Genomic DNA, 27,678 nt, shown 5'->3' with positions numbered 1-27,678 from the left:
CCTGAAAAGCTAATATTTAAGTTATAAAATAAATAGGAACCTTCGAGGTAAATCGGTATAAGATTATATAAATCAAATTAAAAAACAAGTGTAAGTGTATATACTCTATGTCCAAAACTTGCAAAAAAAACGCATAAATATTAAGGTACGTAAGTACTCAATGTGCAAAAAGGTGCAAATATAGACACGAGGCCAAGTGCCAATGAGCAGATATATAACAAAACAAAAGAACAGTGCTGAACAAAGAGTAGCCAAAAAGGGGGAATTTTTTTAACCAAAATATGTCATAAAATACAAAATACCTCGAGGGGTTAAAGTCCCGTGTGTGCACACGCGCCCCGACGCGCGTTTCGGTTTGACTTCCTTCATCCCTGTTAGACACCCCCCAAAAAACAAGCGGACTTCTACGATGCTCCGTGCATACCCATGCACCCTATGCAAACTCGAGTAGAGAGCACTCTATCATATCGTCCATTTTTTTTTTTTTTTTTTTACTTTTGAAAAAAAAAAAAACCGTTCTATCCCCAACCCTAGCCCTAACCCCAAATATAACTCTAAGCCCAACTGCAAAGAATGAAAAAAAAAATATATATATATATATGTGTGTATATATAATCATTTTTATCTAACTATTGTGTGACAAAGCGGGGTCTATCACAGTGATCAAAAGGAGCCAATAGGAAAAATTTCTGATTGTTGCTGGGTACTGGCTGACAGATCTGCGCCTGCCTCTTTTTTTTTTTTTCCAGAAGGGTCACGCCAGGCAGGGGACTGGTGAGGAGAGACTGGGGGATGCCGGAGGTAACAGGGGGTCTCAGGGGGCATCATTTCTCTCTCCTGTGAGGTATATCATGTCAGAGGAGAGAATAATCATTGCAAATTTACAAAAAAAAAAGTGTTGAAAATTCTAATTTGCAAGGAAAAAAATAAGCAGCGTGTGCTTGAGATTTCAGAAATCTCATTCACTTTGCTGGTACGGTAAAACTGTTTTTTTTTTCACAATAAAAATGTAGTGTGTGAACAAGCCCTTTAAAAGGGTTTTTTCCACAGGTATAAATGTATTATTGCTAGGATTTGCTTTCGGCTTCATGTAAATGGAGCCATTCTGCAGACTTTGCATAGTTGGTAGCTAGAGAGGGTCAGAGAAAAACTGAAAAGGACATCATGCTAAACCAACAGTATGGTCCCTTCAAGCAAAGGATCAGTGAGGGTCCATAGAGTCAGACCCTCCCTGATCTGAACAAATCTTGGAATATGCCATCTCTTTCTGTGATGCAACCTTTGAGCATAATGTTAGCGATCTCTGTTAGTCAAAGCTTTGAAATCACTGTATTTTTTATTCCAATAGCGTGCAAATTGTGGCTGTGGAGTGCCCCCATCACTTGAGTATTGTGAGGCCTCCTATCAATACACTTAAAAGAAAAGAGGTGCATTATAATGATCAACAATTTCAAACAGAAGTAACTTGATCCAAGGCATCGCACTGTTGAAATATAAATGATTGAAATGAATCTCGATTATGTATTTAAATGCTTTAAGAATATTTTGAAAATGAAAACTATACAGCCTAATCTTCAGTATGGATAGTGACTAAAGTTGTGCTTACCCTTACAGATTTCATGCATTCTCTCAAGTTCCCTATTTCCGTGTACTTGTCTGTGGTGGTGACGGTACAGTTGGATGGGTTCTTGGTGCCCTTGAGGAAATTAGGCGCAAGTTAGTTTGTACAGAACCTTCTATAGCTGTCCTTCCTCTTGGAACAGGTAAATGCAAACATTTTTCAGGTCTCTGGGTTCTAGATAAAATGACCCTTATCACCATGCTGCATTTTAATGTATACTGGCCTTTATTACATCTGTCTGAGATGGTTTAGTGAATCCTGCGTTGAGCATTTGGTTGGACATGATGATCCTGGAGATCCCTTCCAGCTCTAACATTCTATAACTATGATTAATGCGCACCTGTATGTGTTCAGACACTGTAAATTTGCAGTACAATAATTCAGGATAGAGTTTTTTAAATTTCACTTCTTGAAATAGGGTGACACTTCTGGAAGTATGTAAAATATCATTGCAGACATTTTACATTGTAAAATATTGTTCAAGTCCACCATGACCAAACTATAGTGAAGTTTGTTATACTAGTATCACCTTTGGAATAAAAACCATGGAAAAGATAAAAAAGACTGTATTTACAAGGCTTTGTTCACATTTGGCATTGTTTAAACGTAGACTAATGAAAGTAACAAACCCAAATTGCTCCCATCAAAATTCAATTGATGGCAGTCTCCTCAGCCTATACCAGAAAAATAATGATGGATACATTGATGGGCCTTGAATGATCCTTTGTAGAACCTCAATTTCAAAAAAGTTGGGATGCTGTGTACAATGTAAAGAAAAAAAGGATGCAATAGTTTGGAAATCTATAATAGCATTTTTTTCCACAGCAGAACCTAAACACCTCAGAAGTTGACAGACCTGTTTCCATTGCATTTGAAAAACAAACTAATTTAGAAATTGATTGTAGAAACACATCTCAAAAAGGTTGGTTTAACAAAAAGCTGGAAACGTAATTGGTACTAATAGCTGGAAGGTCAATTTTCTCATGACTATAAAAAGAGCATGTTAGAGAGGCAGAGTCTCTCAGAAGCAAAGATAGTCAGAGGTCATCAATCTGTGAATTGCATCTGAAATTTGTGGAACAGGAAAAAATGATCATTGCACAATTGCAAAGAATTTGGGTATGTCACCATTTACAGTACATAACAGCTAAAAATTCAGAGATTCTGCACTCGGCAGCACTGAATTAAAAACGGGCATAAATAAAGTTTATGTGTAACCCACAAATGCAAATTAAAATTCTAACATGCAAAGAAGCAGCCATGCTAACAGCATCTAGAAACTCTGCTGTCAGTTTAATATGGACTGAGGCGAAATGGAAAATTATTCTCTGATTAGATTCATCACAATGTGAAATTATTTATGGAAACCATGTACTCCAAGTCCTGCAGAATTGAGAGGAGAGGAACCATCCAGCTTGTTCTCAACACATAATTCAAAAGCCTGCACATCTTGAAAGGCACAATCAATGCTTTGCATCATATAGATGTTTTATAACAACATATGGTTCATCCAGACAACATCTACCGGTATTTCAGAGAAGGGGTTGTATATTTAAACAAGACTATGCTAAACCATATACTGAATCTATCACAACAGCATGTCTTCACAGAAGACGAGTTTGAGTGATGAACTGGCCGCTTGCAGTCCAGACCATTCATCATCAGATAACATTTAACAGAGTATGAAACAAATAATCCAGCAAGAACCCAGGACTGTTGAGCAGCTAAAATCCTACATCAGACAAGAATGAGACAATATTCCTTTCTTAAAACTCAATAAATTGTCCTCCTTATTTCCCAGACATTTTCAGACTGTTTTAAGTAGAAGATGATAGACCTAGTTCTGTCCAAACGTTTTGGAGATGTGCCACTGCCATCAATATGTCAATGAGTAAACTTTTTCAAAGGAAATTGAAAAATGTCTGACTTTCATCTTCTGATCTGTGTTGTATGTTCTGTTGGGAATATGATATGGCTATAAGAGATTTCCAAGTCATTCCTTCTTGTTTTGTTTACACTTTACAACGTGTGCAAGCTCAGGGGGATCTTTGTTGTAAGTCAATGGGGTTCGTCCAGAGGTATCCATCATTTGTTGGATTTGGCTATGCATTGTGATTTACCGTATATATTTGAGTGTAAGCCGAACCGAGTAAAAGCAGAGGCACCTAATTTTGCCACAGAAAAATTGGCTAAGCTTATTGACTCGAGTATAAACCGGGTATGCATTGTCCCCTCGTCCCTGTCCTTGTATGCATGACTCCTTATCCTCTATCCTTGTATGCATGGCTCCCGAGTCTCTGTCTTTGTATATGTGTGGCTCCCCAGTCTCTGTCCTTGTATGCGTGGCTCCTCCGTCCCTGTACTTGTATGCATGTTAAAAAAAACAAAAAACATCCTACTCACCCTCCTGGTCACCCTTACTGCATTTCGTTCCGGCGCCAGCAGCTCTTCCTGTCGAGCTATCATGAGGCCTTGCTCATTAAGGTAACGAATATTCACTCCACGCCTATGGGAGTGGAGAACCGTGCATATTTATTACCTTAATAAGCAGAGCCACTTGATCGCTCAGCTGGAAATGCTGCTGGCGCTGGAACTAACTAGATGCAGCGATGTCGCGCAGGAAGGTGAGTAGGGTGTTCTCTGGAAGCCGGCAGCTGCGGGTGTCACTGTGCGCCCTATAAGAGAAATGAGTATTAATTTCTCTTTAGCAGCGGGCACATTTACAGCCTCAGCTGCCAGCTCCTGCCTCTGACCCGCTGCTCCGCTGTTCCCCCTCCCCCGCTGGCCCTCCGGATGAGCTGCACTACCTGAGTCACTTATGTGGGTTGTAGAATCCATCTCATGCTACCATGAGTGTGAAAGCACAACCAACATTCAAAAGTGACTGAAACATCAGCCAGAAAGCATTGGTACTGAGATGTGGTCTGTGGTCCCCACCTGCAGAACCACTCCTTTATTGAGTGTGTCTTGATAATTGTCAATAATTTCCATCTGTTGTCTATTCCATTTGCACAACAGCATGTAAAATTGATTGTTAAACAATGTCGCTTCCTAAGTGGACAGTTTGATTTCACAGAAGTTTGACTTACTTGGAGTTATATTCTGTTCCATTTATTATTTTGAGCAGTGTATTATAAATGTTGGCCACAATGGAAATGTAAATAAAGCGTTACAGGTAAAATGCGATCTATCATTTTTTTCCCCTAGGAAATGATCTAGGGAGAGTTCTTCGATGGGGGGCTGGCTATGCTGGTGAGGATCCATTTTCAATCCTGATGTCTGTAGATGAAGCTGAAAATGTCCTAATGGATCGTTGGACCATACTTCTAGATGCTCAGGAGGTGGTTGATTCAATGGAAAATGGTATATCTGAACCTGAACCACCAAAGGTATGATGGTTGTCTTTTCTATTCATGCTTGATGCTGGCTATAATGCTAATGGTATCCTCTCATGACAAAACTAGTCTTAGCTGGCATCTCCTTACATTGTTAATAGAATTAGCGGCTTTATTGCTAGCTTCCTTTTTATTAGACAATTGATTTTGTTCTTATGCTTAATTGATACTAGGGAGGCAATACTGCAAATAATTGCATGGTTTAGCAGTTAATCAGATAGTCACTTCATTTGGCTTATATTTAATATATTAGAATTGTTTATCATTGTATATTAATAATTGTGGGTGAGTGAGTTTACACTAGCCCATGGTGGCTGTTAAATGACTGCTGGTCAGATACATGTTAGCCGATCAGCAGTTGTTCAATAGTACAGTGTTTCAGCAGGGTGACCATATTTTCCATTTGCACAGAACGACTGGTAATAGATCCATTCTGTGTACATACATTGTCACACAACGATTGTGCTGCCAAAACGATTATTTTTAAGCAAGCTTAAAAAAATCATTTTACCCTGATAAACTAGCGTTTTGTTTTGCTTGTTCGTTCAGTGAATGGTGGCCTGTTTACACTGCACAGTTATTGGAAATTAAGCGTTCGTAGGAATAGTGTTCATTATAACTGGACAGTGGTAATGTGCCATAAGAAATTAAGTCCTAATTCTTCTGCTCAGTCAATAAGACAGTTTTTTTCCCTTGTGGGATTACCATTTTGGATACCACTTTGCAGTAAAAATTAAGATTTTTTTTTTTAATATTTTTATTGTTTTTATGTTCTAGATTGTGCAAATGAACAACTATTGTGGGATTGGGATTGATGCTGAATTAAGCTTAGATTTTCATCATGCCCGTGAAATTGAACCTGGAAAATTCAATAGCAGGTAATTTTTTCTGTGTTTCACACACAGCTTGATATATTAGGAGTGTTCTGCCTCTCACTTATACTGTACATATGGTATTTCTCTTCAAGGTTCCACAACAAAGGCGTGTATGTGAAAGCTGGTTTGCAGAAACTAAGTCACAATCGAAATTTACATAAAGATCTAAAGCTTCAGGTTGACCAGCAAGAAGTGGAGCTTCCAAATATTGAAGGACTTATCTTCTTAAATATTCCCAGGTAGATAATGTGATAAACCAAAATTGACGCTTATTTCTAGATTAAGTGTAAAGTAAAACATCTACATTTAAATGTTGACATTTATTAGAGGGGTTGGCTAGGACAACTCAACTAATCACCTGTTAACAGGTTCTACGGAAGCCAGGAGTATACGGAACTGGAACTTTGTACGTTGACCATGTAGTAGCTGCACACTGCAATTCAGCTCTGAATGAACTGAAAGTAATCTGACCTGAAGTATCTGAAGATGCCCACTACTCCATTTACAGAGTAATGTTGTGCCAGCTCTGTACATCGTATACTTGTAGCTGCTGTGGGACCTACTAATAGCTGATCATGGTTCTTTGCTGGCAGACCCCCACTGTTCCGGGCAATCCCTTTAATAATCCTATAGCCTGTCTATTCAGGCAGTTATGTGACATGATGCCCACTGGATCAAAATTGTTGGGAAATAGCACCTTACACTTAACAGTTCATGTTCTAGTATGTGAATGCTGTGGCACAAACAGCTAAAGTTACAAGACTTGTACTAGTTTGGGCATGTTTCTGTATAAAGAAAGGCTTACATTTTTCACAAGCGCTAGATTTGATATTCTTCTGAATAAGACCAGAGTTGTGGTTTCAAGGTTTCATTCATTTTTTTGAAAGGGGGTGCATCATGTACATTCATGGCCAAAAGTTTTGAGACCAACATACATTTTAATTTTCCTGAAGTTAGCAGCTTCTGTTCTTAGAGTTCATAGAATAATAGAGTTGGAAGGGACCTCAAGGGTCCTTGAGTCCAAACCCCGGCCCAATGCAGGATTCACTAAATAATCTCAGACAGATGTCTGTCCAGCCTCTGTTTGATGACTTCCATTGATGGAGAACTGACACCTCTCGTGGCAGCCTGTTCCACTCATTGATCACCTTCGCTGTCAAAACGTTTTTTCTAATATGTAATCTGTATCTTCTTCCTTTCAGCTTCATCCATTGCTTCTCGTGTTTCCATGTGCAAATGAGAATAATGATGATCCCTCTACACTTCATATATTTGTAGACCGCTATTAAGTCTCCTCTTAGCCTTCTTTTTTGCAAGCTAAACAATCCCAGATCCTTTAATAGTTCCTCGTAGGACATACTTTGCAGTCTGCTCACTATCCTGGTAGCTCTTCTCTGAACTTGCTCCAGTTTTTCAATGTCTTTTTTTTAAATGTGGTGCCCAGAACTGTATTATTATTTATTTATTTATATGGCACCATTGATTCCATGGTGCTGTACATGAGAAGGGGTTACATACAAATTACAGATATCACTTACAGTAAGCAAACTAACAATTACAGACTGATACAAAAGGGCGAGGACCCTGCCCTTGCGGGCTTATATTCCACAGGATGGTGGGGATGGAGACAATAGGTTGGGGGTTTTAGGAGCTTCGGTGTTGGTGAGGTGGTAGCTTTAGTAGTGGTGAGGAGGCAGCTGGGTCAGTGCAGATTGTAGACTTTCCTGAAGAGGTGAGTTTTTAGGTTCCGTCTGAAGGATCCGAATGTGGTTGATAGTCGGATGTGTTGGGGCAAAGAATTCCAGAGGAATTCTGGAGAAGTCTTGGAGGCGGTTGGGTGAGGAGCGGATAAGTGTGGAGGAGAGAAGAGGTCTTGGGAGGACCGGAGATTACGTGAGGAAAGATATCGGGAGATTAATTCAGAGTTATATGGAGCAGAGGTTATGGATGGCTTTGTAGGTCAGTATTAATAATTTGAACGGTATGCGCTGAGGGAATGGGAGTCAGTGAAGAGATTTGCAGAGAGGGGAAGTGGAGGAGTAGCGAGGAGAGTGATTAATTAGTCGGGCAGCAGAGTTAAGGATGGACTGGAGAGGTGTAAGGGTGTTAGCAGGGAGGCCACAGAAAAGGATGTTGCAGTAGTCAAGGCGGGAGATGATGAGGGCATGCACAAGCATTTTAGAAGATTGACGGGTGAGGAAAGGACAGATTCTGGAGATATTTTTGAACTGGAGGCGACAGGAGGTGGAAAGAGCTTGGATGTGCGGTTTGAAGGACAGGGCAGAGTCAAGGGTTACTCCGAGGCAGCGGACTTCCGGTACGGGGGAAAGCGTGACACAGTATTCCAGATGAGGCCTGGCCAAGAAGGAGTAGAGGGGAATAATTACTTCACGTGATCTACACTCTATGCTTCTCTTAATACAGAACTGTTTGCCTTTTAGTGGTAACACCATGAGTCCTGTGACATGCCAACAGTAAAGCATCCTGAAACCATTCATGTGTGGGGTTGCTTTTCATCCAAGGGAGGGACTCGCTCACAATTTTGCCTAAAAGCACTCCCTTGAATAAAGAATGGTCACTAAACATCCTCCAAGAGCAACTTTTTCTAATGATATAGGAGCAATTTGGTAATGAATGCATCTTCCAGCATCATGGAGACCATGTCACAAGGCAAAAGAGATAACTAAGTGGGTCTGTGATCGAGAAATTGAAATTTGCGATCCATGGCCAGGAAATTTCAAATCTCAATCCCATTGGGAGCCTGTCATCAATCCTCAAAAAGCAGATGTACAAACAAAAGCACATAAATGAAGATACACGCCAAGCCCTGATTAGACAAAATGGGTTGACATCAATCAGGATTTGGCCGAGAAGTTGATATCCAGCATGGCATACAAAAAGACAAATCAAAATCACAGTGATAAAAAAGCATGCAAGTTTACACACTCAAAAATGCAATGAAAAAAAAAACGCAAGTTACCTAATTTACATAATAGGTGCAGAAATGCTGCAGAAAATCTGCAACATCAAAAACTCACCAACTATTCATTGTGGGAACATAGCTTAAAAGATCTGAAAACACTGAAGCGGCAAACTTTGTGAAAACCAAAATTTGTGAAAGTCATTCCAGTGTAAGGGTATGTGCACACGTCAGGATTTTTTGCGTTTTTTTTTGCTGATTTTCCCGATAAAAACGCTATAAAATCGCTAAAAAAAACGCAAACAATATGCATCCTATCATTTAGAATGCATTCTGCATGTTTTGTGCACGTTTGCGTTTTTTTCCGCCAAAAAAACGCATTCCGCAAAAAAAAAGTAGCATGTTCATTATTTTGGGGAATTTTTTGCAGATTTCCCATTAAATTGGAGTGTCCGGAAAAAAACGCAAAAAATCCGCACAAAAAATGCGTAAAATCCGCGCAAAAAACGCATGCGGATTTCTGGCAGAAATGTCCTGATTTTGTCAGGAAATTTCTGCAAGAAAATCCTGACGTGTGCACATAGCCTTACAGTTGATAAACCTATTTTTATAAGAGTACTTCCTAACCAGAAGCAAGAGTAAAGTCCTAACTATGCTGGCGTTGCGAAAACGGCGGCCGCTAAGGGTTTTTAAAACGGTGATGGGGAATAGTGCCGCTGAACAGCAGCGATTCCCACGGGTGTCTGCTGTACATAACAGTTGACACTCTGCAGTATCGAACCCGGCTGGTTTTGCGACCAATCGGGGGCTAACTAAGGGTACCGTCACACATAACGATATCGTTAACGATATCGTTGCATTTTGTGACGTAGCAACGATATCGTTAACAAAATCGTTATGTGTGACAGCGACCAACGATCAGGCCCCTGCTGGGAGATCGTTGGTCGCTGGGGAAAGTCCAGCACTTTATTTTGTCGCTGGATCTCCCGCTGACATCGCTGAATCGGCATGTGTGACGCCGATTCAGCGATGTCGTCACTGGTAACCAGGGTAAACATCGGGTTACTAAGCGCAGGGCCACGCTTAGTAACCCGATGTTTACCCTGGTTACTGTTGTAAATGTAAAAAAACAAACACTACATACTTACATTCCCGGTGTCTGGTCATGTCCCTCGCCTTCAGCTTCCCGCACTGACTGGTGAGCGCCGGCCAGCCGTAAAGCACAGCACAGCAGTGACGTCACCGCTGTACTTTACGGCCGGCGCTCAGTCAGTGCGGGAAGCTGAAGGCGAGGGACATGACCAGACACCGGGAATGTACAGTAAATATGTAGTGTTTGTTTTTTTACATTTACAACGGTAACCAGGGTAAACATCGGGTTACTAAGCGCGGCCCTGCGATGTTTACCCTGGTTACCTGGGGTCTTCGGGATCGTTGGTCGCTGGAGAGCTGTCTGTGTGACAGCTCTCCAGCAACCAAACAGCGACGCTGCAGCGATCGACATCGTTGTCGGTATCGCTGCAGCGTCGCTTAGAGTGACGGTACCTTTACCCTTTAACCCCTTAACGACCGCCGATACGCCTTTTAACGGCGGCCGCTAAGGGTACTTAAACCACAGCGCCGTTAATTAACGGCGCTGTGGAAAAAGTAAATAGCGCCCCCCAGAGTCGGATTTTCTCCGGGGTCTCGGCTGCCGGGGGTAGCCGAGACCCCAGAGAACATGATTCGGGGGGGTTTTAACCCACCCCGCATTTGCGATCGCCGGTAATTAACCGTTTACCGGCGATCGCAAAAAAAAAACAAAAAACGTGATCTCTTTTTAATTTCTCTGTCCTCCGATGTGATCGCACATCGGAGAACAGAGAAAAGGGGTCCCACGTGGCCCCCCAATACTTACCTATCTACCCCGGTGCTCCTCGTGGCTCCCGGTGGGCGCCGCCATCTTGAAAATGGCGGGCGCATGCGCAGTGCGCCACCGGCCAGCCCCGCGTGAATCTTTGGGGTCTCGGCTGCCGGGGGTAGCCGAGACCCCAAAGAGCATGATCGGGGTCGGTTTTACCGACCCCTGTTTTGCGATCGCCGGTAATTAACTGTTTACCGGCGACCGCAAAAAAAAAAAAAAAAGTCAAAGTGTAATTCTCTGTCCTCTGATGTGATCGCACATCAGAGGACAGAGAAATAGGGGGATTCGGGGACCCTGCCATACTCACCTGCGTCCCTGGATCCTCCTGCTGCTCCTCCTGGCCGCCGGCAAAAGAAAATGGCGGGCGCATGCGCAGTGCGCCCGCCATCTGTCTCCATCTGCCGGCCAGCAGGAGAAGAGCAGTTGGGGCTAAAATTAGGGGTAGGGTTAGGGCTAGGGGTAGGGTTAGGGGTAGGGTTAGGGCTAAATTTAGGGTTAGGGTTGGCGCTAAATTTAGGGTTAGGCTTCTTTCACACTTGCGTCGGTACGGGGCCGTCGCAATGCATCGGCCCGACATACCGACGCACGTTGTGAAAATTGTGCACAACGTGGGCAGCGGATGTAGTTTTTCAACGCATCCGCTGCTCAATCTATGTCCTGGGGAGGAGGGGGCGGAGTTACGGCCACGCATGCGCGGTCAGAAATGGCGGATGCGACGTACAAAAAAACGTTACATTGAATGTTTTTTTGTGCTGACGGTCCGCCAAAACACTGATCCAGTGCACGACGGACGCGACGTGTGGCCATCCGTCACAATCCGTCGGCAATACAAGTCTATGGGCGAAAAACGCATCCTGCGGGCACATTTGCAGGATCTGTTTCTTGTCCAAAACGACGGATTGCGACGGATGCCAAACAACGCAAGTGTGAAAGTAGCCTTAGGGTTAGGGTTGGGGCTAAAGTTAGGGCTAGGGTTGGGGCTAAAGTTAGGGTTAGAGTTGGGATTAGGGTTAGGGTTTGGATTAGGGTTGGTATTAGGGTTAGGGTTGGCATTAGGGTTACGCTTGGGATTAGGGTTAGGTTTGGGATTAGGGTTAAAGTTAGGGTTTGATTAGGGGTGTATTGGGATTAGGGTTAGGTTTGAGGTTAGGGTTGAGATTAGGATTAGGGGTGTGTTGGATTTAGGGTTTTGATTAGGGTTATGGTTAGGGTTGACATTAGGGTTGTTTTGGGGTAAGGGTTGTGATTATGGCTAGGGTTAGTGATTAGGATTATGGATCAGGTTGGGGTTAGGGGTGTGTTGGGGTTAGGGTTGGAGCTAGAATTGCGGGGGTTTCCACTGTTTAGGTACATCAGGGGGTCTCCAAACACGATAGCCAATTTTGCGCTCAAAAAGTAAAATGGTGCTCCCTCCCTTCTGAGCTCTGCCGTGCGCCCAAACAGTGGGTTACCCCCACATATGGGGCATCAGCATACTCGGGATAAATTGGACAACAACTTCTGGGGTCCAATTTCTCTTGTTACCCTTGTGAAAATAAAAACTTAGGGGCTACAAAATCCTTTTTGTGGAAAAATATATATATATATATTTTTTATGACTCTGCATTATAAACTTCTGTGAAGCACTTGGGCATTCAAAGTTCTCACCACACATCTATATAAGTTCCTTGGGGGGTCTAGTTTCCAAAACGGGGTGACTTGTGGGGGGTTACTACTGTTTAGGTACATCAGGGGCTCTGCAAACGCAACATAACGCCCACAGACCATTCTATCTAAGTCTGCATTCCAAAACGGCGCTCCTTCCCTTCCGAGCTCTGCCGTGCGCCCAAACAGTGGTTTACCCCCACATATGGGGCATCAGCATACTCAGGATAAATTGGACAACAACTATAGTGGTCCAATTTCTCCTGTTACCCTTGTGAAAATAAAAACTTGGGGGCTACAATATCTTTTTTGTGAAAAAAAAAAAAAATATTTTTTATTTTCACGACTCTGCATTCTAAACTTCTGTGAAGCACTTGGGCATTCAAAGTTCTCACCACACATCTAGATAAGTTCCTTGGGGGGTCTAGTTTCCAAAATGGGGTCACTTGTGGGGGATTTCTACTGTTTAGGCACATCAGGGGCTCTCCAAACGCGACATGGCGTCTGATCTCAATTCCAGCCAATTCTACATTGAAAAAGTAAAACGGCACTCTTTCTCTTCCAAGCTCTGCGGTGCGCCCTAACAGTGGTTTACCCCGACATATTGGGTATCGACGTACTCAGGAGAAATTGCACAACAACTTTAGTGGTCTAATTTCTCCTGTTACCCTTGTGAAAATAAAAATTGGTGGGCAAAAAGATCATTTTTGTAGAAAAAATGCGATTTTTTTTTTTTTTCTTTTTTTTTTTTTTTTTTCACGGCTCTACGTTATAAACTTCTGTGAAGCACATGGGGGTTTAAAGTGCTCACCACACATCTAGATAAGTTCCTTAAGGGGTCTAGTTTCCAAAATGGTGTCACTTGTGGGGGGTTTCCACTGTTAAGGCACATCAGGGGCTCCCCAAACGCGACATGGCGTCCAATCTCAATTCCAGCCAATTCTACCTTGAAAAAGTAAAACGGCACTCCTTCTCTTCCAAGCTCTGCGGTGCGCCCTAACAGTGGTTTACCCCCACATATTGGGTATCAGCGTACTCAGGAGAAATTGCACAACAACTTTTGTGGTCTAATTTCTCCTGTTACCCTTGTGAAAATAAAAATTTGTGGGCGAAAAGATCATTTTTGTGTAAACAAAAGCGATTTTTTTATTTTCACGGCTCTACGTTATAAACTTCTGTGAAGCACTTGGGGGTTCAAAGTGCTCACCACACATCTAGATAAGTTCCTTAAGGGGTCTAGTTTCCAAAATGGTGTTACTTGTGGGGGGTTTCCACTGTTTAGGTACATCAGGGGCTCTCTAAACGTGACATGGCGTCCGATCTCAATTCCAGCCAATTCTGCATTGAAAAAGTCAAACGGCGCTCCTTCACTTCCAAGCTCTGCGGTGCGCCCAAACAGTGGTTTACCCCCACATATGGGGTATTGGCGTATTCAGGAGAAATTGCATAACAAAATTTATGGTTGCATTTCTGTTTTTACACTTGTGAAAATAAAAAAAATGGTTCTGAATTAAGATGTTTGCAAAAAAAAGTTAAATGTTCATTTTTTCCTTCCACATTGTTTCAGTTCCTGTGAAGTACGTAAAGGGTTAATAAACTTCTTGAATGTGGTTTTGAGAACCTTGAGGGGTGTAGTTTTTAGAGTGGTGTCACACTTCATTATTTTCTATCATATAGACCCCTCAAAATGACTTCAAATGTGATGTGGTCCCTAAAAAAAAATGGTGTTGTAAAAATGAGAAATTGCTGGTCAACTTTTAACCCTTATAACTCCCTAACAAAAAAAAATTTTGTTTCCAAAATTGTGCTGATGTAAAGTAGACATGTGGGAAATTTTATTTATTAACTATTTTTCATGACATATCTCTCTGATTTAAGGGCATAAAAATACAAAGTTTGAAAATTGCAAAATTTAAAAAATTTTCGCCATATTTCCGTTTTTTTCATAAATAATCGCAAGTAATATCGAAGAAATTTTACCACTAACATGAAGTACAATATGTCACGAAAAAACAGTCTCAGAATCAGCGGGATCCGTTGAAGCGTTCCAGAGTTATAACCTCATAAAGTGACAGTGGTCAGAATTGCAAAAATTGGCTCGGTAATTAAGTACCAAGTTGGCTCTGTCACTAAGGGGTTAAATACTGTTGTCAATTGCGACAGCTGTATTTAAGTTGTTGCAAGGGGGTCACAAGAACCCCTTGGTAACCATCGGACCCCCGTGATTAGAGTCAAGGGTCCCGATGGTTACCAAGGTACCCTGAGGTCATATGATGACCCCAGGGTACTGTGGCTTGTGAGATCCAGTAAATAAGCACAGTCAGTCTCATACACTACTGTACACGAGTACTAGCAATTAATAAAATCGAACAGCACGTAGTAATCGTATGGGCCAAGAGCATATTTTGATCTCCAGCTCTCCCCAACTCGTACAGCAATGATAACTCCAATGTAGTACTCCAATATAAATATGAATACAAGAGGAAGGTGTAAACAAAAACACTACCAAAAGAAAGGAAAGAAAATTATTTTATTAAATAGATAAACAAAAAAGTGTAACCTTTAAGTACAAAGGATCACAAGTAAAACAAGGAGGAAACAATGCCAGTTCCCTGAGGGGATCCAACCGGTCAATAGTATGGCATGGGAGACAAAAGCAGCAGCACTCAGGTGCAAACTAACGTCCGCATTATAATTTCAGTCACCAAATACGTATCGACGTACTCAGGAGAAATTTCACATCAAATTTTGTGGTCCATTTTGTCCTGTTACCCTTGTGAAAATAAAAAAAAATTGGGGCTAAAAGTACATTTTTGTGGGTAAAATGTGATTTTTTGTTTTTTTTATTTATTTTTTTAATTCTCACAGCTCTACTTTATAAACTTCTGTGGTGCATCTGAGGGTTCAAGGTGCCAACCAAACATCTAGTTACATTCTTTAACCCCTTCACGCCGCAGCCCTTTTTTTGTTTTTCGCTCCACTCCTTCCTAGAGCCATAACTTTTTTATTTTTCCGTCAATATGGCCATGTGAGGGCTTATTTTTTGCGGGACGAGTTGTACTTTTGAACGACATCATTGGTTTTACCATGTCATGTATTAGAAAGCGGGGAAAAAATTGCAAGTGTGGTGAAATTGTAAAAAAAAGTGCAATCTCACACTTGTTTTTTGTTTTGGCTTTTTTTACTAAGATCTCTAAATGCTAAAACTGACCTGACATTATGATTCTCCAGGTCATTACGAGTTCATAAACACCAAACATGTCTAGGTTATTTTTTATATAAGTGGTGAAAAAAATTCAAAACTTTGCTAAAAAAAAAAATTGCGCCATTTTCCAATACTCCTAGCATCTCCATTTTTCGTGATCTGGGGTTGGGTGAGGGCTTATTTTTTGCGTGCCGAGTTGACGTTTTTAATGATACCACTTTTGTGCAGATACGTTCTTTTGATCGCCCGTTATTGCATTTTAATGTAATGTCGCGGTGACCAAAAAAACGTAATTCCGGCATTTTTAATTTTTTTCTCGCTGCGCTGTTTAGCGATCAGGTTAATGCTTTTTTTTATTGATAGATCGGGCGATTCTAAACGCGGCGCTACCAAATATGTGTAGGTTTGATTTTTTTTTTTTTTATTGTTTTATTTTGGATGGGGCAAAAGGGGGGTGATTTAAACTTTTATATTTTGTTTTATTTTTTTCATATTTAAAACATTTTTTTTTTACTTTTACCATGCTTCAATAGCCTGCATGGGAGGCTAGAAGCTGGCATAGCCTGATCGGTTCTGCTACATAGCAGCGATCATCAGATCGCTGCTATGTAGCTGAATTGCAGGCTTGCTATGAGCGCCGTCCACAGGGTGGTGCTCACAGCAAACTGGCATTAGTAACCATAGATGGTTACTATCCTGACGCATCGATGACCCCCGATCATGTGACGGGGGTCGGCGATGCGATCATTTCCGGGCCGCGCGGCCGGAAGCGCCGGTTAAATGCCACTGTCAGCGTTTGACAGCAGCATTTAACTGGTTAATAGCGTCGAGTGAATCGCGATTTCACCCGCCGCTATTGCGCGCACATGTTAGCTGTAGAAAACAGCTGACATGTCGCGAGTTTGATGTGGGCTCACCGTCGGAGCCCACATCAGATGGGGAGATACAACACGTACTAGTACGGGGCATGTCGTGAAGGAGTTAAGGGGTCTAGTTTTCAAAATGGGGTCACTTATGGTGGTTTCTACTGTTTAGGCACGAGAGGCTCTCCAAATGTGACATGGCATCCTCTCTCGATTCCAGCCATTTTTGTATTCAAAAAGTCACCTTTCCTTCTGAGCCCTGTTATGCACCCAAATAGTAATAATTCCCCACATATGGGGTATCCGCGTACTCAGGAGAAATTGCACAATTAATTTTAGGGTACAATGTTTTTCCTGTGTTCTTACTACAGACCAGAAGGCCCGACACTGGAGGAGAGGTATATTCATATGAACATTGACTATAACTGTCCGTTTTAGCATCTTGTTGTATTAGTATTTTCTGCATTGATGACTGTTATACGTCAAAGCTGCAGAATTATGGTTCCTTTGTAATATTTCCTGTAATATTGCGTTGGTGCAGTCCGATCAACGCATGCGTTAAATGACTGCACCAACGCTAGTGCCTTTTAAAGATCGCGTTATACAATCGCGATAGCACAGATGCTCTACCTACGCTAACAGTGACGGACCCGGAAACGCTACAAACAGAGAAAAGGTATGCAAAAAAATGGGGTCACCAACACAATAATATACCAAATAACACTTTATTTATTGAGAACACACAAAGCACATTAAAAACGCTTAAAAGGCCTCCACCACATGAGTAGAGGTGGCGGGTCCACTCTACAATTTAACATAAACAATATATTGCACAAAAAATACACTGATGGGCCATATATACTATACAATAAACCATGACCACAATTATAACTATTATTAGGTCAGATATCCGTACATGGTAATACAAGTGGATGCAAATATAGTAAATGCCACGTAATATACAAGCACACAAGAAATGGTAAGAGATCTAGTTAAACAGCCCCATGAGCCACACAGGCTGCAGCACACAGCAATTTTCTGAAGGAAGTGCTAGGAAACATACCTACGGTAAGCCAAAAAATATTTTTTGCCCCCTATATGCTGTACCATTTAGTCTCATCACCTATATTCAATGTAAACCGAGCTCTGGCTGCTGACAACGCAGAATATCTCACCAAGAATAACCTGCTAGATCTCTAGTGTGCTGGGCATAGTGTATCCCATTGGCCGCATCAGTGTCCTGGACCAACGCGTGTCGACGCCCTCAGCGTCTTCCTCAGGGTCAGAGCATGCCCTACTTGTGTGTCCCCAGCATTTTATACAATAAACTTTAATTGATACACCTACCAGGTGTAGGCGCAGGTGGCGATATTCAGGCCGCATGTCGGCGTTCACAGCAATTACCGGCACTAGCACAGGAAGTCCCAGCTGACTGGAAATGAGATGTCATAGCGGCGCCTGCCTGTTAGACCAGTTGCCGTAGCAACTGGCCCACAGCTTGCTCTGCGCACGCGCAGATACAACCGTCCCTACTATTGCGCAATAGTTCTACCTATATAGACAAACGTTAATAACCTAGTCCACCAGCGCAGAGGGTAAGACTGCACAGGGGTTTCAAATGGCAGTTTGCAAAAAATAAACACGGGCACTATCCCAAAATTCTTATGCGCAGATAGCACAGGAGTCTGAAGTCCACAAACTGCGCCTGCCTATTGTTTGCATTACCATGGCAACTCTAAATCTGCTTTTATAAACTACAGAGAAAGACATGTCCCTATTCACACATGCTAATATCCGCTGCGCAGTCATTGGAGATGAATAGTAGTCGAGTATCGTACAAAGAGCTTACAGCGCATACCCGGTTAGTGCGACCTTACTCATATATTATAAAGTGTGATAAATGCACACCCATTTCCTTGCTCACCGGAGATATATCATATCCCAACAATCTCATAGAAAAATCAGTATTATTATTCCTTACCAGGCGGGACCCATGTGTTCCGATGAGACTCACATGGTCATATTCATTACGCACATGCGTAAAGAAGGGGGCAAAGGGCAAACCACCGGCCCCCTGCTACTAGGCTCCAACAAAGTGTAGGTACCCCCGATATAAATCCACATCAAGGACTACCCATTGTTGGTCAGGCTATAAAAATTGCCAGCGATCCCACACACACCCGGAAACGCTGCAGCCCGCGTCCAAGGGTCCGTCACAGAATGACAGCACATCGCTAACGCATGCCGATTATGACATGCGTTTGCGATGCGCTACATAATGGCAGTCAATGGGTGCGCTGAAGCATCCGATATATTGCGTTAGTGCCGCTGTGTAACGGATGCCGTCAGCACATTGCCATTAACGCAATGTGAACCCTGCCTTACTCTTGGGAAAATAACAAATTTGAAGCTAAAATAATATTTTTGTGAAAAAGTTAAACGTTAATTTTTTCCTTCCACATTGGTTTAGTTCCTGTGAAGCAGCGGAAGGGTTAATAAACTTCTTGAATGTGGTTTTAAGTACTTTGGGGGTGCAGTTTTTGGGTATTTTCTGTCATGTAAACCCCCCAGAGTCACTTCAAATGTGATGTTATCCCTAAAAAAAATGGTTTTGTAAATTTTGTTAGAAAAATTAGAAATTGGTGATCAATTTTTAACCCTTATAACATCCTAATAAAAAAAATGTTTACAAAATGATGCAGATGTAAAGTAGACATGTGGGAAATGTTATTTATTAACTATTTTGTTTGACATAACTTTCTGATTTAAAGGCATAAGACTTAAAAGTTTTAAAATTGCTAGATTTTTTAAATTCTCACAATATTTCCGATGCTTTCACAGTTAAACGCAAGTCAGTTTGACTTAGGCCGGCTTCACACTCAGCGTATGAAAATACGGTCCGTATATTACGGCCATAATACGCTGAAAAGTCCCGAAAATAGTGGTCCGTAGCTCCTCCGTAGGCAGGGTGTTTCAGCGTTTTTTGTGCATGGCATCCTCCGTATGTAATCCGTATGTCATCCGTACTGCGTGTTTTTATCGCAGGCTTGCAAAACCGACATACGGATATACAAGGGATCCATGTGCTCAAAAAAAAAAAATAATATATATATATATATATATATATATGTCAGTAGACACATATATGTATATATATTAATATTTCATCCAGCGCGATATAGCAGAAAGCCGGTGATTCAATTACCGGCTTTTGCTTTCTCCTTCCTAAACCCGACATGATTTGAGACATGGTTTACATACAGTAAACCATGTCTTCTCCCCATTTTTTTTTTGCATATTCCACACTACTAATGTCAGTAGTGTGTCTATGCAAAATTTGGCCGTTCTAGCTAGTAAATTAAGGGGTTAAATGGCGGAAAAAATTGGCGTGGGCTCCCGCACAATTTTCTCCGCCAGAGTAGTAAAGCCAGTGACTGAGGGCAGATATTAATAGCCTGGAGAGGGTCCATGGTTATTGGCCCCCCCTGGCTAAAAACACCTGCCCCCAGCCACCCCAGAAAAGGCACATCTGGAAGATGCGCCTATTCTGGCACTTGGCCACTCTCTTCCCATTCCCGTGTAGCGGTGGGATATGGGGTAATGAAGGGTTAATGCCACCTTGCTATTGTAAGGTGACATTAAGCCAAATTAATAATGGAGAGGCGTCAATTATGACACCTATCCATTATTAATCCAATACTAGTAAAGGGTTAAAAAAAATACACAAACACATTATTAAACATTATTTTAATGAAATAAAAACAAAGGTTGTTTTAATATTTTATTGAACGCCCAATCCAATCACTGAAGACCCTCGTTCTGTAACAAAAAAAAACATAATAAACCAACAATATCCTTACCTTCCGCAGATCTGTAAAGTCCAACGATGTAAATCCATCTGAAGGGGTTAAAATATTTTGCAGCCACCAGCTTTGCTAATGCAACATTGCTCATGTCTGCAAAACCCCGGAGAATGTAGGTAAAGTAGGTCATTGACCTATATTTACCTGCATTTGCGGTGAGGCGCCCTCTGCTGACTGTTCCTAGATCGTGGGAACTTTCCTAGAAAGCTCCCTGGCTCGAGATCATAAGAGGGCGCCCTCTGCTGGTTGTCCTCATATGAACTCGAGCCTGGGAGCTTTCTAGGAAAGTTCCCACGATCTAGGAACAGCCAGCAGAGGGCGCCTCACCGCAAATGCAGGTAAATATAGGTCAATGACCTTCTTTACCTACATTCTCCGGGGTTTTGCAGACATGAGCAGTTGCATTAGCACAGCTCGTAGCTGCAAAATATTTTAACCCCTTCAGATGGATTTACATCGTTGGACTTTACAGATCTGCGGAAGGTAAGGATATTGTTGGTTTATTATGTTTTTCTTGTTACAGAACGAGGGTCTTCAGTGATTGGATTGGGCGTTCAATAAAATATTAAAACAACCTTTGTTTTTATTTCATTAAAATAATGTTTAATAATGTGCTTGTGTATTTTTTTAACCCTTTACTAGTATTGGATTAATAATGGATAGGTGTCATAATTGACGCCTCTCCATTATTAATTTGGCTTAATGTCACCTTACAATAGCAAGGTGGCATTAACCCTTCATTACCCCATATCCCACCGCTACACGGGAATGGGAAGAGAGTGGCCAAGTGCCAGAATAGGCGCATCTTCCAGATGTGCCTTTTCTGGGGTGGCTGGGGGCAGATGTTTTTAGCCGGGGGGGGGGGGGGCAATAACCATGGACCCTCTCCAGGCTATTAATATCTGCCCTCAGTCACTGGCTTTACTACTCTGGCGGAGAAAATTGTGCGGGAGCCCACGCCAATTTTTTCCGCCATTTAACCCCTTAATTTACTAGCTAGAACGGCCAAATTTTGAATAGACACACTACTAACATTAGTAGTGTGGAATATGCAAAAAAAATGGGGATATGAGATGGTTTACTGTATGTAAACCAGGTCTCATATCATGTCGGGTTTAGGAAGGAGAAAGCAAACGGCCTTAAAGCTGTTTAGCGCTGGAAGAAATATTAATATATATATATATATATATATATATATATATATATATATATATATATATATATATATATATATATATATATATATATATATATATATATATATATATGTGTGTGTGTGTCTCACTGACATATATATATATAGACATATACCTATTCTATGTGTACACATTTATTCCACCTATTCTACTGGAAGCTGTCAGTGCGATTTTACTGTACACCGCACTGAATTACCGGCTTTTCTCTCTAACAGCGCTGCGTATTTCTCGCAAGTCACACTGCTGGTCCATGTGTGATCCGTATTTTTGGGGCTTCCATACACTTTCATTGACGTTTAATTTGCTCAATACGGTGACAAACGCAGCATGCTGCGATTTTCTACGGCCGTAGAAAGCCGTATAATACTGATCAGGAAAATACGGCAGATAGGAGCAGGGGCATAGAGAATAATTGTGCCGTATGTTTTGCGAGTTTTACGGACGTAGTTTCTGCGCTCTTACGTCCGTAAAACTCGCAAGTGTGAAGCCGGCCTAAGTGTTAAAAGTATTATGAGGTACAATGTGTCACAATATAACAGTATCGGGATCACTGGGATAAATCAAAGCGTTCCAGAGTTATAACCACATAAAATGACAGTGGTCAGAATTGAAAAATTTGTCCTGGTCATTAAGGTCAAAATTGGATCTGTCACTAAGGGGCTAAACTAAAAACTCCAAACAATAGAAAACCCGAATATCGCTTCTGCAAATGAGATGACCCAGTTTCCTAGATTATGGAATCTTTACGAGGAATCATTGGCTCTCCTGACATGTCTGTTCTAGTAAATACATAGATGACCTGTAAAATATTTTATAACTTTTTGTTTTTTGTTTTTTTTTCAGCTATATGCTATTCATTTTGTAAATGTTCAGTTGAAGTTACTACAGTTTGTTACCTTTCTCCTCCTCAAAGGGCTGCATGTTTACACAACCTGGAAATGTGGAACATTGTGCCCGCAAAGGTTTATGAAAAGATGCCTCTAAATTTTTAGGTTATGGACATAGAATTATTTGCTAGGATTGCAGACAGGTCCTCTTTAACCAAATACTGGTGCAGCCAAATTTATCCTTTGTGGATGCCAAGTTTTTCTTTAATTCCCCTGACCTCGGAGAGCCATAACTTTGTTTTTTCTATTTATTTTTTTGGTCATCTTAACTTTTCTGGATAAGTTGTATATTCTATATTCTGTGCTACAACATTTTTTAGCACTGTATTATTCTTATGACTCATCAGTTTGCATGAGGGTCACATCAAAATCTGCTCTACTGCAGCTATCATATCAGTAATATAATTTAATACCTATCGTTTGGCCAGAAATAAATATGAAACCCTTAAAACTTCTGATTTCTAAAGAGATGAATCCAGATTTGAATGTTTTTTTTGTTTGTTTTTTGCCAGTTGGGGTTCAGGAGCTGATTTGTGGGGTTCTGATAACGATAATCGTTATGGTAAGCCAAGAATAGATGATGGACTGCTTGAAGTTGTTGGTGTAACTGGAGTAGTTCACATGGTAAGTCTGTCAACATTGCTATAAAGTCACACATGTTTTTTTATGTTTTACTCCTAGCACAAATGTATGCATTATGGTTCTTCATGCTGCTTCTGTGTCCTGAATTGTGAAGTAATTACATTTCTATTGGAGGACAATGACTTTTAACATAATTTTGGCATTATGTTTTTGCATTTTGTATGGCCAGGGCCAAGTTCAAGGAGGACTTCGTTCAGGTATTCGAATTGCCCAGGGTTCCTACTTCCGTGTTACACTTCTCAAACCTATTCCAGTCCAAGTAGATGGTGAGCCCTGGATTCAGCCACCAGGACAGATTATTATTTCTGCTGCAGGACCAAAGGTAAGACATGAAAAAAGCAAAACTGAACTCTAAGTTGTGGTATATTTCTGATGCACTAAGGGGCTGATTCATCATTTGCGGGGTTTTTAAAGCCCCTTTCCTTTTTTTTATTCTGTATTCACTGATGTTATTGCACCAAATTCAGCAAAATATACATCTCTATATACCAGTGCAATATGCCTATAACAAAGAAGAATATTATGTAGTGCTTTAGGCAGAGCAATTCCTCCAATACTTAACAGTAGAGCCCGTGGTTCACTGCTAATCCTACTAGCTGCCATGCTAGAAGTTCGGAGTTTGAATTCCAAGGAAAGACACACTTTAAAGAAAAGCAAATAATCTATTAACTATATATAAAGGCATCTAATCAGCGCAATTTAGAGGAGTAGAAAACAGAACACATTGAGTCCTGTAAAAGAAAAATGCAATGCCTGTTAGGCTACTTTCACACTGGCGTTTTTTGCCAGACGTCGCAATGCGTCGTTTATGGCAAAAAACGCATCCTGCAAAGTTGTTTGCAGGATGCGTTTTTGCCCCATAGATTAACATTAGCGATGCATTGCGAAGCTTTGCCACACGTCGCAACCGTCGTGCGACGGTTGCGCCGTGTTGTGGCGGACTGCCGGGAGCAAAAAACTTTAAATGTAACGTTTTTTGCTCCTGACGGACCGCTTTTTCCGACCGTGCATGCGCAGCCAGAACTCCGCCCCCACCTCCCCGCATCTCACAATGGGGCAGCGGATGCACCGGAGAAATGCATCCGCTGCACCCGTTGTGCAGTGCATCAAACGCTAGCGTCGGAATCTGCCCGACGCATTGCGACGGGGAAATTCCGACGCTAGTGTGAAAGTAGCCTTACTGCTGTTCAGCATGTACAAAAAACTGCTGTTCACACAAACTTTTGAGTTGGTCTGATGTACTTATATCAAAAGATGATCAAAATAGGTGTTTTAATGATGGTGTCAATGAATGTTTTTTTATAAGAAAGTCCCGTTTAGGTTTTCCTACTTTATCTGTTGGCATTAACTATTAGTGAGCGTGCCAAGTGCACAAGGAAATGTTCTTTTCAGCATATTTCTCGTTTGGATAATAGATGGTGTTGGGAATCCTCTCTATGATATCCAATGACATAAGAAGACCAGCACTCACTTGTAAGGTTGTAGATTTTATTCCATGCTCTTCAAAAAATGATTGTTTTTTGAAGAGAATGGAATAAAATCTACAAATTCTGCAAACGTACACATGAGTGCCTGTTTTCTTATGTCACTTGCAATGAGATGCCAACCCTAGACACAAGCACCACGGCTTTTGAGTGCTGACTGGAATTTATGTTTTTGGTATTATTACGGTTTTATGATATCCAATATATGTAAGTGATCGCATATATCTAATAGATTGATTGTTTTAGGTCCATATGCTAAAGAAATCTAAGCAGAAGCAGAAGAAAACCTCATCGAGCTCCAAAGAATCAAAAGGAGATCCTGTTACTTTCTCTAATGACAATGGAAGCTAAGAGCAAGACTGCACACTGGATCTTCTCAGTAAAACACTGTCGGGCAGACCTGAGGCACTAGAGGACCAAGGTCTCATAAAATGCCTTCTGAGGGACCCTGGTACAGAATTCTACTTCCACAGTATACCTTTCTTGTAATGCAACCGTGTAATACAGTCCCTGCCGCTTCCAGTGACCATTTTAGTAATAAAATAATCAGGGCTGTAGGCTTGTATACATACCGTAGTACTGTAGATATTACTCCAGGGTTAACAAGTAGTGTCTGCATGCTACAACATGGCTGTCAGGGTGCATATGTGAATATTTGTGGCTTAGACACTGTGCACTGGGTAATTATTTACTGTTGTGGTTATGCTTGGATGTATCAAGGATAAATTGTCCTAGTCTCTCCCGTCGGTGATCACAATGTCCAAACACTTGAACCAATAGCTAAGTAGGAAGGGTGCCTAAACTGAGCATTTAGTGACCCGCCTTATTAAACGGCTTGCAGGTAAACAAATCCCATACATGTTCTGTACTGTATTTAAAGCACTGTTTTTTTAGAACATATATTTTTACTTAGTGGTAATCTTAATATTAGAAGAATTTTTTAAATATTTGAGTCAACCCCAATCCCCACCCCCAAAAAAAGACTATATCTGTATCTCCCTATTTGAATTTTGTCTGTGCGAGGAAAACTTGACAGAAGATTTTGCCAAGGATTATGTGATATCTGAGAATTAGACCGATTTGAAGTGGAAGTGGCTTAGAATAAAGTTCCCATTTTTGGAGTGTGATTCTAGGGAGTATTTATTCCTTGCAATATATGCCTGAAGTATTGCCACTGATGAAATATGTGTGATTAATTATTCGGCAACCTTTTAGTAAGTTCTGCTCAATAGATTATTTTTATATTTATTCTAATTTAAACCTAGTGATCAGGTTTTACCAAAGTACCGTTTGTCTGACTGTGTTATGTAATTGTGCTGGTAACAATTTAATGTATGTGTACTACAGAAGTCCACGTGTACTAACGTCCAAGAGGTGTCCTACTAATCCTTCAATAAGTGGGAGTTCTATAGTCTTTTTACTTCTTAGTGTGTGGTATTTTGACTATGATTTTATATTGGTTATCTGTTTACTACATTTGCAGAAGCAAAGATTTATTTTATATATGTTTATATTGTAAAAATGCATGGAGGGATGTATTCATTTTGTTTAGATGTGATGATAGAATTTTTTGTACAGAAAATGCTGCAGCAACAAGAATTTACATTATACCTTCACTACCTAGGGGGGAATCAAGCCAAAGTTCAGAAGTGTGCATTTCAACCACATCTCAAAGTACGCAGGACTAGAACGTACACTGTGCCGCTACAAACATTGATGTTTTGAGAAAACCACACATTTTCTATTATTTATGTATTAGCACATAATCTTCAAATTACTCATGTACCCTTTACAAATGGACACTATATGGGAAATTAAAAGTATTTCTAAACTAGGGTAATGGCCTTTAAATGTCCGCTTAATACGTAACTGTACTTTTCTGAAAATGGTTGATGTCTCAGACAGGTCTCAAGTTTTGGCCCTTGGGTGTTTTGGTCAATAGAAAGTTTTTTGCTACTATTTAATTTGCAACAAGTTTATAATCCCCCATGCAACATTTTCATAAATTTGTCACAAATTAATGGAAGTGTTGATTCTAGCAAAGGGTATTTTAATTGACAAAAAAAAACAAAAAACATTTTTTGAGTTATTCTTTAGTCTCTCGAGAAGCAGAGCGAGGAGCGCCACTGATCAAAACTTCCGACATGTTCAATTTTTTCTAAAAGGGCAATTACACTTTAAGGTCCGAGGCACTAATGACTTTATAGAAGCACCAAGGCTGAAATTAATAATGCCTAATGCTGGTCATCTGTGTTTCACACATCCATGTGTGTAGTTCCCATTCTTTAAGCCTAGTGTAAGCAGAATGTTACAAATGATCCAGTTAAATTGTAATGTAAATAAAGAAAATATAATTATTTATTGTAAAACAGAATAAAATCATTAGCTCAGTGCTAATTCTTAGAAAATATTTAGCTTTTGTAAAGAAAAAATATATACGGTATTCATTAACACTGTGGAATAGCTATTTTGAGTTTTCTCTATTTGGTGTACATTTTACTGACACTTTTCTTTTGGAGTAATTTGAAATTATTCCAACCTTCTAGTTGGCAGGAGGTTTGAGGTGCTAAACTTCTTACAATTATTACTGTCTGGTGTAATCCAATGAATGGAGTCATTGTCTTGCATGTGCACTGTGACCATTAGAATGGAGACCCCCATTCTCCTAAACAGTAGGGGTCCAGCATTTGGACACCAAGGGATTATACATTTATCACCTATATTATTAAAAAGTGGATAAATGATGTTCATTGGCCAACACCCTTAATCATTTGTCTCTTCCAAGAAAAATAACTCTTTTAAGGGAAAAAATATCCACATTTGGGGACTTTTTTCTTAAACGCATGTACCGTATTTGCAGCCAAAAGTCATTATTAAAATTGGGTTTCTTTAAAAAAAAAATTGCAGTTTCTTGTTATGGGCTTTTTTCTTTCTCAGCTGAGAGGAGTTCAGAAAGACAGAAAGGATAGATCCAAACTTTTCAGACTGTTCGCAGTTAACTCATTCTGCAGCCAGCAATAGACAGTGCCATACACAAAAGCTATAGAAACAGGGCAAACTTTTTAATGAAACCCAATTGCAAAAAATATTTTTAGCCCTAAATTCTTGGCTAGAAGTTTAAAAAAATGACCTGAAAGGTAGATATCTCCTTTAATGCATAGTAACATTCTTACACAATAT

General features: G+C 40.7%; 1 protein-coding gene across 1 annotated transcript in view; it reads left to right on the top strand.

Annotated features, from left to right (window-relative positions):
• Positions 1–26,332, top strand: part of DGKQ (diacylglycerol kinase theta) — a 206,022-nt gene extending 179,690 nt beyond the window's left edge. Inside the window, exons 17-23 of the mRNA XM_069767667.1 lie at positions 1,615–1,763; positions 4,829–5,010; positions 5,794–5,894; positions 5,984–6,130; positions 22,885–22,996; positions 23,184–23,336; positions 24,745–26,332. Of these exons, the coding sequence (XP_069623768.1) occupies positions 1,615–1,763; positions 4,829–5,010; positions 5,794–5,894; positions 5,984–6,130; positions 22,885–22,996; positions 23,184–23,336; positions 24,745–24,849 (949 nt within the window). The 3' untranslated portion in view covers positions 24,850–26,332. The remainder of the gene's footprint in view (positions 1–1,614; positions 1,764–4,828; positions 5,011–5,793; positions 5,895–5,983; positions 6,131–22,884; positions 22,997–23,183; positions 23,337–24,744) is intronic.
• The last annotated feature ends 1,346 nt before the right edge of the window (positions 26,333–27,678 follow it).

This window comes from Ranitomeya imitator, chromosome 1, assembly GCF_032444005.1.
Source record: "Ranitomeya imitator isolate aRanImi1 chromosome 1, aRanImi1.pri, whole genome shotgun sequence".
NCBI lineage: Eukaryota > Metazoa > Chordata > Amphibia > Anura > Dendrobatidae > Ranitomeya > Ranitomeya imitator.
This window is presented reverse-complemented; position numbering and strand designations above follow the sequence as displayed.